The sequence below is a fragment of the Schistocerca nitens genome, chromosome 5 (assembly GCF_023898315.1).
Source record: "Schistocerca nitens isolate TAMUIC-IGC-003100 chromosome 5, iqSchNite1.1, whole genome shotgun sequence".
In the NCBI taxonomy this organism is placed as follows: domain Eukaryota; kingdom Metazoa; phylum Arthropoda; class Insecta; order Orthoptera; family Acrididae; genus Schistocerca; species Schistocerca nitens.
Genome location: NC_064618.1, coordinates 734711578 through 734724642, shown reverse-complemented (window position 1 = coordinate 734724642; position 13065 = coordinate 734711578). Strand labels below are relative to the sequence as shown.

At 42.4% G+C, this 13065-nt stretch overlaps 1 protein-coding gene across 2 annotated transcripts in view; it reads right to left on the bottom strand.

The window, feature by feature from the left end:
- Positions 1-13065, bottom strand: part of LOC126260063 (b(0,+)-type amino acid transporter 1-like) — a 548204-nt gene that overhangs the window by 157903 nt on the left and 377236 nt on the right. For both annotated transcript variants that reach the window (XM_049957257.1, XM_049957258.1), the window contains one exon: positions 1091-1228. In XM_049957257.1, coding sequence (XP_049813214.1) covers positions 1091-1228 — 138 coding nt within the window. The remainder of the gene's footprint in view (positions 1-1090; positions 1229-13065) is intronic.

Genomic DNA, 13065 nt, shown 5'->3' with positions numbered 1-13065 from the left:
ACTGGAGAATGTTATTCTCACCAGCATTCTCTTCCTGCTGATGTTATTAAACCTATTTTCAGAGACTTCGCTCATCCTGACCTAAGGAAATGTCTGCACACACAGAACCCAAATGAATATTTCAACAGCATAATTTGGAACCGCCTTCCTAAAACTGTACTTGTAGCCACGCATACAATGAAACTAGAAGTTCACGATGCTGTTATTACATTCAGTTGTGGTAATATTGAAAAGTGTTGGGTACTGAAAAAGCTGGGAATTAATCCTGGTGAAAATATGATCACTGGGCTGCAACATTGGGATAAAATGAGGATAGCCGATGCACAGACAGGTCTGCATCTAATATGGCCAAGAAAGCAAGACAAACATCCAGGAAGGCGAAAAAGATAATGGAAGACCTGCTAGAGGCCAAAGAAGGGCCATCATATGCAGCAGGACAGTTTTAATTAACTGTAAGTAACAAACTTCAAAAGTTTTTTCTTTAAAGTCAATTTCCCACAAACTAAAATTTCCAGTACATCTGCCCCATTATATCAGAAACTATCATAGATAAATGAGACTCTGCATAACATAAAAAGCCACCTCTGGTACTATATTCAATAATATTCCCCCATTAGGAAGTTCACAAAAAGATATTTTCTGCAGGGAAAACTTAATATTTTTTGTTTGATAAATTTAAAAAAGTATTTCTTAAACACTATAAAATGTATAAAGTAGATTTTAGTACAGTTGACTATTATCATCATGTAACATACAGTAAAAATATTAAGGTCCTGCATCAAATAGTTTTTTCAGAAATGGGCCAAATACTTGCCTAATTTAACATGGGTTAGATAGGCAGGGTGTGGTCCCTTAGGGTGACCGCTCGTGTAAAGAGGGAAATCTGGGTTTAGAGTCCCGATCTGGCGCAAATTTTCATTGTCGTCATTCTAATACAGCCGATGGTGATTCGCAACTGCAAATACAGTTCCTGCAAGTTGCAATGGTTGACATTTTTTCCAACAATCTGTTTGCATACTTCCTTGTAGTATTTACTGGGTCTGCCAGAAGTTAGCCTAGATGGGGAGTGGGGGAGCACAGCGACACTCACCTATCATGACGCCGACGATGAGGCTGACTGCGCTGAAGAGCCCCAGCTCGCGCCGCAGCCGCACGTTGCCGCTGCCGCTGCCGCTCCCCTTGCCGGCCACCTCGCCGCCTCCAACATCTCCGGCGCCTCCCGCCTCATCTGTAACACACACACGTCCCAGGCGTCACTCTCGCACATTCCATTTTAACGACGTACCGTCCTTCGAATATTCTACTCAGCTCCCCGTAATGGAAAAATGAGGAATGTTGCCACCGTTCAGTAGCTGTACCGCTGTTAAAAGAGTGGCACAGCAAACAATGTTAGTGGTCCAGAATGAGATTTCACTCTGCAGCGGAGTGTGCGCTGATGTGAAACTTCCTGGCAGATTAAAACTGTGTGCCGGACCGATACTCGACCTCGGGACCTTTGCCTCTCGCGGGCAAGTGCTCTACCAACTGAGCTACCCAAGCACGACTCACGCTCCGTCCTCACAGGTTCACTTCTGCCAGTACCTCGCCTCCTACCTTCCAAACTTTACAGAAGCTCTCCTGCGAACCTTGCAGAACTAGCACTCCTGAAAGAAAGGATATTGCGGAGACATGGCTTAGCCACAGGCTGGGGGACGTTTCCAGAATGAAACATCCCCCAGAATGAAACATCCCCCAGAATGAAACATCCCCCAGGCTGTGGCTAAGCCACGTCTCCGCAATATCCTTTCTTCCAGGAGTGCTAGTTCTGCAAGGTTCGCAGAAGAGCTTCTGTAAAGTTTGGAAGGTAGGAGAAGAGGTACTGGCAGAAGTAAAGCTGTGAGGACGGGGCGTGAGTCGTGCTTGGGTAGCTCAGTTGGTAGAGCACTTGCCCGCTAAAGGCAAAGGTCCCGAGTTCGAGTGTCGGTCCGGCACACAGTTTTAATCTCCCAGGAAGTTTCAATATTAGTGGTGCTCAAAAGCAGCTTAAATCCGTAAATCCCAGTGACGTCCAGCGCAAAATGGAATCCTTGTCAAGTTCTGTAGAGTGTATGCGGATGAATGAATCCCAGTACTGACTAATTTACCGTGCTTCATAACAAAGATGTTGCTCGTAATTGGAAAAAAGGAGAGTTCACATCCATCTACAAAAAAGGAAGCATCAACGATGCGGAACTGTACTCCCCCTCTTCTCAGCAGATATCTTCAATGCTACTGACACAGGAAAGCAAGTTGATTTGGTGTTTCTGGACCTTCGAAAATCCTTTCGATTCCTTACCACATGGACGGCTTCTAATGAAAATATGTTCACATGGGGAATCTAATCAGGTTTCTGGCTGGACTGAAGCTTCCCTGGATGGAGAGACTTCTACAGATAATGGAATAATATTTGGCGTGTCGCAGGAGTGGTGTGAAATCTTATGGGACTTAACTGCTAAGGTCAACAGTCCCTAAGCTTACACACTACTTAACCTAAATTATCCTAAGGACAAACACACACACACACATGCCCGAGGGAGGACTCGAACCTCCGCCGGGACCAGCCGCACGCAGGAGTTGTAAACAGAACCTCTCCTGTTCGTGTTATACATCAATGACTTAGCGGCTAACGTTAGTTACAATCTCAGACTTCTCGCAGGCTATCCAATTATATATATATATATATATATATATATATATATATATATATATATATATATATGGTATTTGTTCTTTCAGACATGTCCGAAAAAGTGGTTCAAATGGCTCTGAGCACTATGGGACTTAACATCTATGGTCATCAGTCCCCTAGAACTTGGAACTACTTAAACCTAACTAACCTAAGGACAGCACACAACACCCAGTCATCACGAGGCAGACAGACATGTCCGAAAGAACAGATACCATCTTCATATATAGTTAAGGCTAACCTGCCATTGACCTCGTTCTTCTGTGCTGGATACACACGCATTGCCCGAACTCTTACGGGAATCGGTAAAGCCGCGAGTAATGAGTGTAACGAGCAGGAGCACTACGAATATAGTGCGGGACAATAAGTTGGGAATGTAGGTCTCACTGGAGGCGTGCCAGAGGTAATTCCCTACAATCGCACTATTCTCTGTGTTCTCGGTGCCTCAGATGGATAGAGCGTCTGCCATGTAAGCAGGAGATCCCGAGTTCGAGCCCTGGTCGGGGCACACATTTTCAACTGTCCCCGTTGACGTATATCAATGCCTGTATGCAGCTAAGGGTATTCATTTCACTGTATTGATTTAACTGTATTTTTATCCAATTATATATGAATAACCTATATCCAGAAAAATTACAGTAATATCCAGTTAGATTTCGACAAAATTTCGACCTGGTACAAACACAGGCAACTTGTTGTAAATATAGACAAAAGCAAATTTGCTACCTTGAAGAAACATAAAAGTATTTTATCAAAAAATGGCTCTAAGCACTATGGGACTTAGAACTACTTAAACCCAACAACCTAACGGCAAGTTTCGCTTCATTTGTAAGATATTGTGAAACTGCAGTTCCTCTCTAAAAAAATTGGATACAAAACACAAATGTCCCCATACTTTAACTGTATCAAAGTGGATGAGGCCTATATCAGGTCGTACTAATAGGGACGTCAAATGACTAGAAACAAGGGCGGCTCGAATGTTCACAGGCTTGTTTGACCGGCGAGAGAGTAATGGAAATAGTGAAAATTCTTAACTATCATACAATAAGAAAGACGTTCACGAGGACCTACTTAAAATTTAAGAATCGCGTTTCAGAACAGCACTTACGAATGTTCTTCAGACCCATATCTATCCGGAAGAAATCCAGCAGATGATAAAATAGCAAACAACAGCTCCCTCGTACATCCAGTCATTCTTCTACGCTTCATTCGTAAATAGGACGATAAGAAATTCGAATACGTGATGAAACGGAAATACCTTTGGAACGCACTCCGTGGTGTCACCACGAAAATGGCAATTACGTATTGTGATGTTTACTGCCACACCACAAAATTTGTCTTTCCTCCATCTGGCCACGAACACCACCGACAGCTCTATCCTAGTGTATTAGTGCTCAGCTTAACGGGGAAGATACCGAGTCCAATGGCCCCACCGCTGTTTACCGGTACATCTTCCGCGGTCTTGTGGTGGACTCCCCTACTGAACAAAATCGACTGGAAAGTTTTATACTTCAAACACCTATACTAAGAACCCAACGTTTCTGGCGCCATGAGGACTAGAGCTGGCTTTTCATATAAGAGAAAGATGAGAGCCGTAGCATTTCATTTGGTTCCATCAGGCAAGAGCTCAGTAGGTAGACCTAGGAATATCTGGCCGTACGGAGTAAATACAGAGACGGAAGAAATGAGGAGATTGAGAAAGAGGAATCGAAAGTTCAGTGTAGCCCTGAATAAGGACACTGGGCGGTCAACGAGGCTTAAATGCTTATGGTGTTGTAACGATTAAAAGGATCATGTTGATTAACTGATGTAGTAAAGTAGACTTTGAAGAACTACAAATTCAGAGTGATGTAAAGGCAGGCTAAGATTTAAGTGCCATACAGCACGTTTTGTATTTTAGATTTTGGACACTGTGAAGTGAATACAGTTTCCATTTGTAATACTTTATTATTGAAATCATGGAAAAGAAGTGACGAAGAGTGGTAAGGAGATCGCCTGTCACCTTTTCTTTTAATGAGACATACCGCCAACTAAATAGCGGTAGTCGACAGGGATGAAAGTCCCACTCCTTGAAAACATCGTTTATTTTTCTCCGTCACTGCACAGTTGTGTGTTATTTGAGCGCCGTACGAAGATTACGTGAACTTAGTTGAGCAACAGATTTTAAACGACGTTCCAGGCTCATGTAAAATGTAAATTTTCACTGCCAAGAAATGTCACAATTACTAAAATATTCCGGATTGTTACGGATTTCAAATTAAACCCCAACATTTCGTCCGTATCTGCGGAAGACGCTGTCAAACGGGGACCGTAGTTCCTTTGAGTACCCGATTCACATCCTAGCTCGATACTGACTGCAGGAAAATTCAGTTTACGCGTGCTTCTGCGCAGTGACGTACGTCACATGCTTTGAATACTCGAGCGCAATTGGCAGTTGGCTGCCGTCGTCCGCCGTTGCTATCACCCCTTGGTGGAAGACTAGTACACATCATCTTCAACACCGGCGTCCAGTTATTCAATTTTACGCCCTCCTCCTGGAGAGTTTAACAGTCTCTGTGGATTCTGTGTGTAGCTTTTCATAGTATCCGCTTCTGGGTGCACGTATTTGAGCCTATCAGAATGGTTCAAATGGCTCTGAGCACTATGGGACTTAACATCTGAGGTCATCAGCCCCTAGAACTCAGAACTACTTAAACCTAACTAACCTAAGGACATCACACACATCCATGCCCGAGACATATTTATCATCACCTGTAACCAGCTAAGTCTGGATTTCATTGTAATTTCATTCTTCGAGAGCTGCAAGATCATCAATTCACATTTCTCATAGTGTGTATACGGTGGTAGCAATTCAGTCAACCGGGTTTCTTGAGAAAGTAACTCCTTTTTTCCCGGATTTCTATTTAATTGCCCTGAACAGCAATGTTACACTTACATGTGGGGTATACCGATGTGTTACATTTCTGCTATAATGCGTATTTGGTAAGGGCTCAAAGAGAGACCAGTACATCGTAACTGCTCGTACAAGCGTGTTGCTTGCGATTTCTCTTGTATAGGTACTATACTTTCGCATAACTATTTCTACAAATTTAGCTCTGCCATTCGCCTTGCTTAATACTGATTTTACATCGCTTCCCATTCACAAGTCTTCCTAGTATATCCCCCAAATACACACAGGATGTGATATGCTTAAGCTTTTCACCGCCATTTTTTTAATCTTATGCTTTCGGGCTCTCTTTCTTCTGAGACTCCTGTTGGATACATCTCTGATGTGTTGCTGTGAACTGTCTGCAGTACTACAGACAGACATGAAATTGACGCAAGACATAGGTGCAGTTCTGCTAGTTAAAATATTATTTGTGACGTGCTAAAAAATTCCCTATGATCAAAAATCCAGCATCGATATTTCAACTTGTCACCTCTGTGTGATTTTGAAGTGCTCCTCTCCTTTCGGACGAGATCTTTTTCCATTGCTGCTCTACATAAGATATCAATTGTAAATTTTTAAAATAAATTTTCATTAATTATTAATTAATTCGTGTCTCTAATATTTTGAAGTGTGTTTTTACTCGACCTTTATTGAGCCATTTTTCTAATGCAGGAATCCTAAGTCACTGTTCCAGAAATTAATTTTACATTAAAAAGTATTAACTTAAAAATATTACTTCGAAAATGGGATTTTTTATTAATTGCGGTACCGATGACACAAAAATGGGGTTTTAATTATCTCTCGCCACCTAATTAGTTTACCCACTGCCGCTCAGTCATTTTTCAGAACACACACACACACACACACACTCTTTCTAACGGTAACTTCATGTCTCATAATTTTCCCCGTCAACCCATCTCAACCCATCACACTTCTTTAGTTAAGATCCATCAGATTTCCTTTTTCCCCAATTCGATACAGTATGTCCTCATTAGTTATTAGATCTACTCATCTGATCTTCAGCATTGTACAGCAGCGCCACATTTAAAAAACTTTCTTCTTGTCTGAACTACTTTCCGTCCACATTTCACTTTCGTAGTAGGTTACGTTCCGAACAAATAGCTTCAGAGAAAGGCTTCTCAAGAAATTTATATTACATATTTACAAATTTCTCTTTTTCAGCAAGCTTTTCTTATTGTTGCCAGCGTCAGTTTTTTTATCCTTTCTATCATCAGTCATTTTTCTGCCGAAATAGAAAAACTCATACTATTTTTGGTGTCTCATTTCCTAATCTAATTCTTTCAGCCTGATTTAATTCAGCTTCACTCCTATATACTTTCGTTGATTTTCATCTAATAAGTTCTTTTGAAGGCGACATACATTCCATTCAGCTGCTCTTCCAAATCCTTTGTCGTCTCAAGAAGAATTGCAATGTCATTGGCAACTCTCAGAGTTTTAATTTTTCCACGCAAAGTTTTCATTACCTCTTCAAACGCGGGTACCGCAAGGGTCTGATCCTCTACCCTCCCAACCTCAGACACTTACGTCCTGTGTGGATCAAAATTTGTTGAAATTGCTCGAGGCATTTCAGATTGCCACACATTCCATCCACACCAAGTAGGGTGACAGATGTATACACTGCCTGACAAAAAGAAGTGAGGCAACCAAGACACGAGACAATGTCAAAGTAACTTCATACCCGTACACGGCATGTGTGGATATGGTAATAGAGTTTTAATTCTCTGTGACAGGTAGAAAGGCCACCACAGTACTTCAGAGTTTTTCGTGTTTGGTGTTACCAGACCTGGTAGGGTATATAAGTCGAATGAACGGCATCAGACGTTGAGTGATGTCTGTGAAAGATACAGATGTCACGTACTCATGGGAGAGAGCCCCTGAGTGGGGTTGGAAGGTACCCCAAGGTGGGTCTCTGCTTATATGGCTGGTCGAGTCTTGTAATATCCAAATCTGTGGGGCTTTAGTGTGTGATAATGGCCCACTGTTGGACTGCAAGGGGACGTAAGAGCAGGGTCCAGTCAATCACGTCTGACCACTAAAAGGGAGGATTGCCAATCACATCATAGCGCCTTCATTACGCTTCGAATACAAAAGCTCAGTGTCAGGTGGCCATAAAGATAAACCGAAGATTATCAGTTATAATTCACAAATATTTTAGGTGTTACTCTTCGCCAAAAGCATTGCATAGAAGGAATGTGCGACGTCACGACATTATTCGAAACAGCGACTCGTAGGTAGGTGATCAGGAAATTATAAGAAGCCACGAGAATGTGGTTCAAATGGTTCTGAGCACTATGGGACTTAACATCTGAGGTCATCAGTCCCCTAGAATTTACAACTACTTAAACCTAACTAACTTAAGGACACCACACACATCCATGCCCGAGGCAGGATTCGAACCTACGACCGTAGCAGCAGCGCTGTTCCGGACTGAAGCACCTAGAACCGCTCGGCCACAGCGGCCGGCTCCACGAGGATATGTATTCAGAAACGATGGCCGTAATGTCTACTGCTACAAGTAAACGTTCACCAGCTCTACGACTAGCACCCGCCCGTGTAGCCGCGAGCGTTAACGCGACCGTTTCCGGGACGGGGAGGTATGCCGGTTCCACATCGAATCCGCCCGGCGGACACCGAGGGACCTGCTTCTCGGCCGGCTTTGATGTGGTTTTTAATCGGTTCCCCAAATCCCACTAACTGTATACCGTGTTGCTTCCAATGTTCTGCCTCACATGCATGATACACAAATATTCCCAACACTTTCTCACACTTACACACAGAATTTACTTACTTTATATGCAGACAGAATGGGAACATTGCTTTCGTTTTAGGGGGTGGGGGGGGGGGGGGGGGAGGGGGGCGCTTGAATAGGAGACTGATGATCTTAGCTGTCTGGTCTCCGTAAACACTTCCTCAGAACTCTACGACTAGTCTTCGCTCTTGCTTAGTATACCGGATGGTATTACAGTTAAGCGCCTGGTGTGTAGGCAGCTCAACCCGCTCTGCTTTTAGCGGCAAGCCTAACACCCAGGCGCCTTCATTGCATGAAAACTCGGTAACTGTCCTGGGAAAAAAGGGCGGACTAATTCAAAGCAGTTGGTTTTTAGCAAGTACATTTCTCCTCTTAACTGTGACAATATGACTTAGCTGAGTGGTAAGCGTCTCTGACTGCCATGCAGAAGGCCCGGGTTCGATTCCCCGCCGGGTGGGAGATTTTCTCCGCTCGTGGACTGGGTTGTGTTATCATTTCATCATGAGCGACAAGCAACTCGACTAATCTGTGCTCCACTGCAAGGACTTGACCCTCGGTGGTGGAACTTCCCCAGATGACGACTCCCGGCCATTAATGTCATACGATCATTTCTTTTGTTTTCCTCAGTGCATGACTTAACGATCAGATGACTGGTTAATGCTCCGTAGAAATGAACAATAATTGGCTTTGTGCAAACAGCTTTAATTTAGACTACTGATGCCGATTTTGAAGGTCAATATCCAGGAAATCATGATCGAGTTCCGATACTGTTAGGAAATTTAGGGAAAATTTGTAGTTTAAAACAGATAAAAAATACTCTAATAGTAGTTTGCATTGGAATGAAGGATACTATTCACATGTGTATTAAAAAATTTATTCCTTTAATCAAAGACCGATTTAAAGCGTTTCCTGCCCACCCTTTAATAATTGATATTCACCGCGGATTAACACGAGGATAGTGCACACTTTGCTTGCAGTTACTGCCCATTACCCCAACAGTACGCATTTTTTGACAATCCTTCGATCTGCTATACTCTGAATAAAACTAAAGAATTACGTTACACGTATTTAGTAAGCTTCTTGCTTCCAGTATAGGTAGTTATTTCAGCACGTAGTGCGCCAAACTTGATACATTATACCGGAATGACGAAAAAGTACCATAGTTATACTAGAAACTCCTATAGTGTTAGTTTCAAAATTACGTATTCCACACACTCGAAATAAACATCTTCCTAAGGTATTAAATTTTTCTGGTCGTTCATCACAGTAGCGTCCGTCGCAGCTATACTAGAATCTCACCTCAGGCCTTCGAGGTTACTCTACCACGCAATGCAGCTGAAACATTAATCACCCGCAGAAACATCCACATTGAATGTAAACTATCATGATGTGTTCGAAATTAGCCAGGGTTCAGGAATCTAAAAGTATTCAACACATGACTAGTTCAAATGAAACTGTATGGTTCCAGAGACCTTATCAAATCGCAAACATCTGTGATGTATACAGGGTGTTACAAAAAGGTACGGCTAAACTTTCAGTAAACATTCCTCACACACAAATAAAGAAAAGATTTTATGTGGACATGTGTCCGGAAACGCTTAATTTCCATGTTAGAGCTCATTTTAGTTTCGTCCGCCTACGCTCAATGGAGCACGTTATCATGATTTCATACGGGATACTCTACCTGTGCTGCTAGAATATGTGCCTTTACAAGTACGACACAACATGTGGTTCATGCACGATGGAGCTCCTGCACATTTCAGTCGAAGTGTTCGTACGCTTCTCAACAACAGATTCGGTGACCGATGGATTGGTAGAGGCGGACCAATTCCATGGCCTCCACGCTCTCCTGACCTCAAACCTCTTGACTTTCATTTATGGGAGCATTTGAAAGCTCTTGTCTACGCAACCCCGGTACCAAATGTAGAGACCCTTCGTGCTCGTATTGTGAACGGCTGTGATACAATACGCCATTCTCCAGGGCTGCATCAGCGCATCAGGGATTCCATGTGACGGAGGGTGGATGCACGTATCCTCGCTAACGGAGGACATTTTGATCATTTCCTGTAACAAAGTGTTTGAAGTCACGCTGGTACGTTCTGTTGCTGTGGGTTTCCATTCCATGATTAATGTGATTTGAAGAGAAGTAATAAAATGAGCTCTAACATGGAAAGTAAGCGTTTCCGGACACATGTCCACATAACATATTTTCTTTCTTTGTGTGTGAGGAATGTTTCCTGAAAGTTTGGCCGTACCTTTTTGTAACACCCTGTATATGCAGACTGAAGCGACGAATGAAAACATGTACCAAAGGGAGGATCTGAGCCCACTAGGCAGATGCGCTAACCACTAACTACACCACGCTGGCACAGTGATCCGGCACAACTGCACGGACTACCCTAGCACAACTCACAACCTCAATTCAAATTCCCATTCATAAGGAATACCAAGTGGACTGAGACGTGACTGGGACTCTGGATTGAGGAGAGAGGCGTGCTAGGGTAGTCCACACAGATGTGCAAAGCCACTGTGCCAGGGTGGCGTAGTGATTAGCGCATCTGCCTAGTGAACAGGAAACCCCAGTTCGAATCCAGGCCTTGTTACAAATTTTCATTCGTTGCTACAGACTGCATATAACCGTGATTACTTGCTAACATTTTACCTTAACCTCTACTTCGGTACTGTCAAGAAAATATTACTATCCTTATTAATTACAACAGTTGCTGCAGTTCACTATATTCATCAGTGAAATTAGAATATTAAATAGACCAAGTCTTCCCCGAAAGATGGAGTATGATAGAAAGCTGTTTGCAATTGTTTGAACAGTTGAAACAGAAGCCATTTCATTTGGTAACGAAGGTACGAGAATATAGGATGAGTTCACAGATATGTGAGCGGATCGAAGACTTGTTAAGTAATAGAACCCTGTATGTTGTCCTCGATGGCAGGTGTTCATCAGAGAAAAGGGTACCGTCAGGAATGCTCCAGGGAAGTGTGATAGGACCGCTGTTGGTGTACAGTGTAGGTAACAATCTGAGATTGTTCGCTGATGATGCTGTGGTGTACGGTAAGGTGTCGAAGTTGAGTGATTGTGGGAGGATACGAGATGGTTTAGACAAAATTTCTAGATGTTGTGATGAATGTAGCTAGCTCCAAAAGTAGAAAAGTGTAAGTTACTGAAGATGAGTAGGAAGAACAAACCTGTCATGTTCGAATACAGTATAGAATTGTCCTGCTTGAGACAATCAAGTCGTTTAACTGTCTGGGTGTAACGTTGCTAAGCGATATGAAATGGAACGAGCTTGTGAGAACTGTGGCCGGGAAGGCGAATGGTCGACATCGGTCTATTGGCAGAATTTTAGTAAAGGAGACCGCACATAGGACGCTGCTGCAACCTATTCGTGAGTACTGCTCGCGTGTTTGGGTTCCATACCAGGTCAGATTGAAGGAAGACATCGATGCAATTCAGAGTTGAGTGATTTGTTACTAGTAGGTTCAAAAAACACACAACTGTTACGGAGATAAATTAGTTTGAGTGGCCATCCTCCGCTTGTTTTGTAAATAAAACCACCTCTTCCTGCTGCAACTTAATTTTTTTTTCCAAACGCGTTTCGCCATTTTCTTGCTCTAGGCCATCTTGAGTGGGATCTATAATGATACAGCTTTGTTACTTTTAGATTGTCAAAAAGTTCACGTCATGATTTTTATGTAAATAAGTAATTACTTACAGTCTGCTGTGATCTGCGTTTCCTCTCATCTGGTCTGGAGGTCGCACCACCACTTTATTTAATTGTGCTCATGTTGAAACGCGTACGTTTCATATGTAATCATTACCAGATGGCGAGACATGACAGAATCTCTGACCAGAGAGTTATTTATCGTTGCTAGTCTGCGCTTGACCGCGCGAGTCGACAGTTGGAGAGTAGTAGCAGTCTGGTACAGTTGTGTGTAGCGAGTCGGCAGGAACAGTTGCGAGTTGCACTCTGTAGTAGAAGTCGGATACAGTTGTGTGTGGCGAGTCGGCATGCGACCGCGGTGTGCTCTGCCCACGAGTCTGATCAGGAATGTGGTGGACGATATGTACATTATTATAGAAGGTAATGAAGCAGCATTGCACTCAGCTAATAACGTATGTTAATTGTAATTAATTTGTTCAAAAAATGCCCCAATAATAATTTTTCTATAAAGTAACTTTTTTAAAGAAAAAGATTCATTTCAAGTTAAATAATATTTCCTATGCATTCCCTTCAAGAATCAAAATTAAATATACGCCAGCATTGCACGGAGCTGTGCGGAAAAATAAGAGCAGATATAGATGCAGTGTTACTGAGGTAAGAATTTATCAGGTTTAATTATTTCACAGGGCCGAAGGTCAGCGCAGTTGCCCTTATAAAATTTATCAGGTTTAATTATTTGTGTTAAGATGTTACATACAGTTCTTTTCAGTATTTAATTAACATTATTGTGGGTTTAATGAGCAATCATCTTAACGTCAATTTTGTGGGGACTTTACATTTGGGCCATTATTATTCTTTAATTTTGCAAGGAGGTTACGCTTGGCTCATTTTTATTATTCAGTTTTGTGGGAAGACAACATTTCACTTAACATTGACTTTCATATTCTTGCTGGGAGGTTACAATTTCACTATTATTGACTTTTAA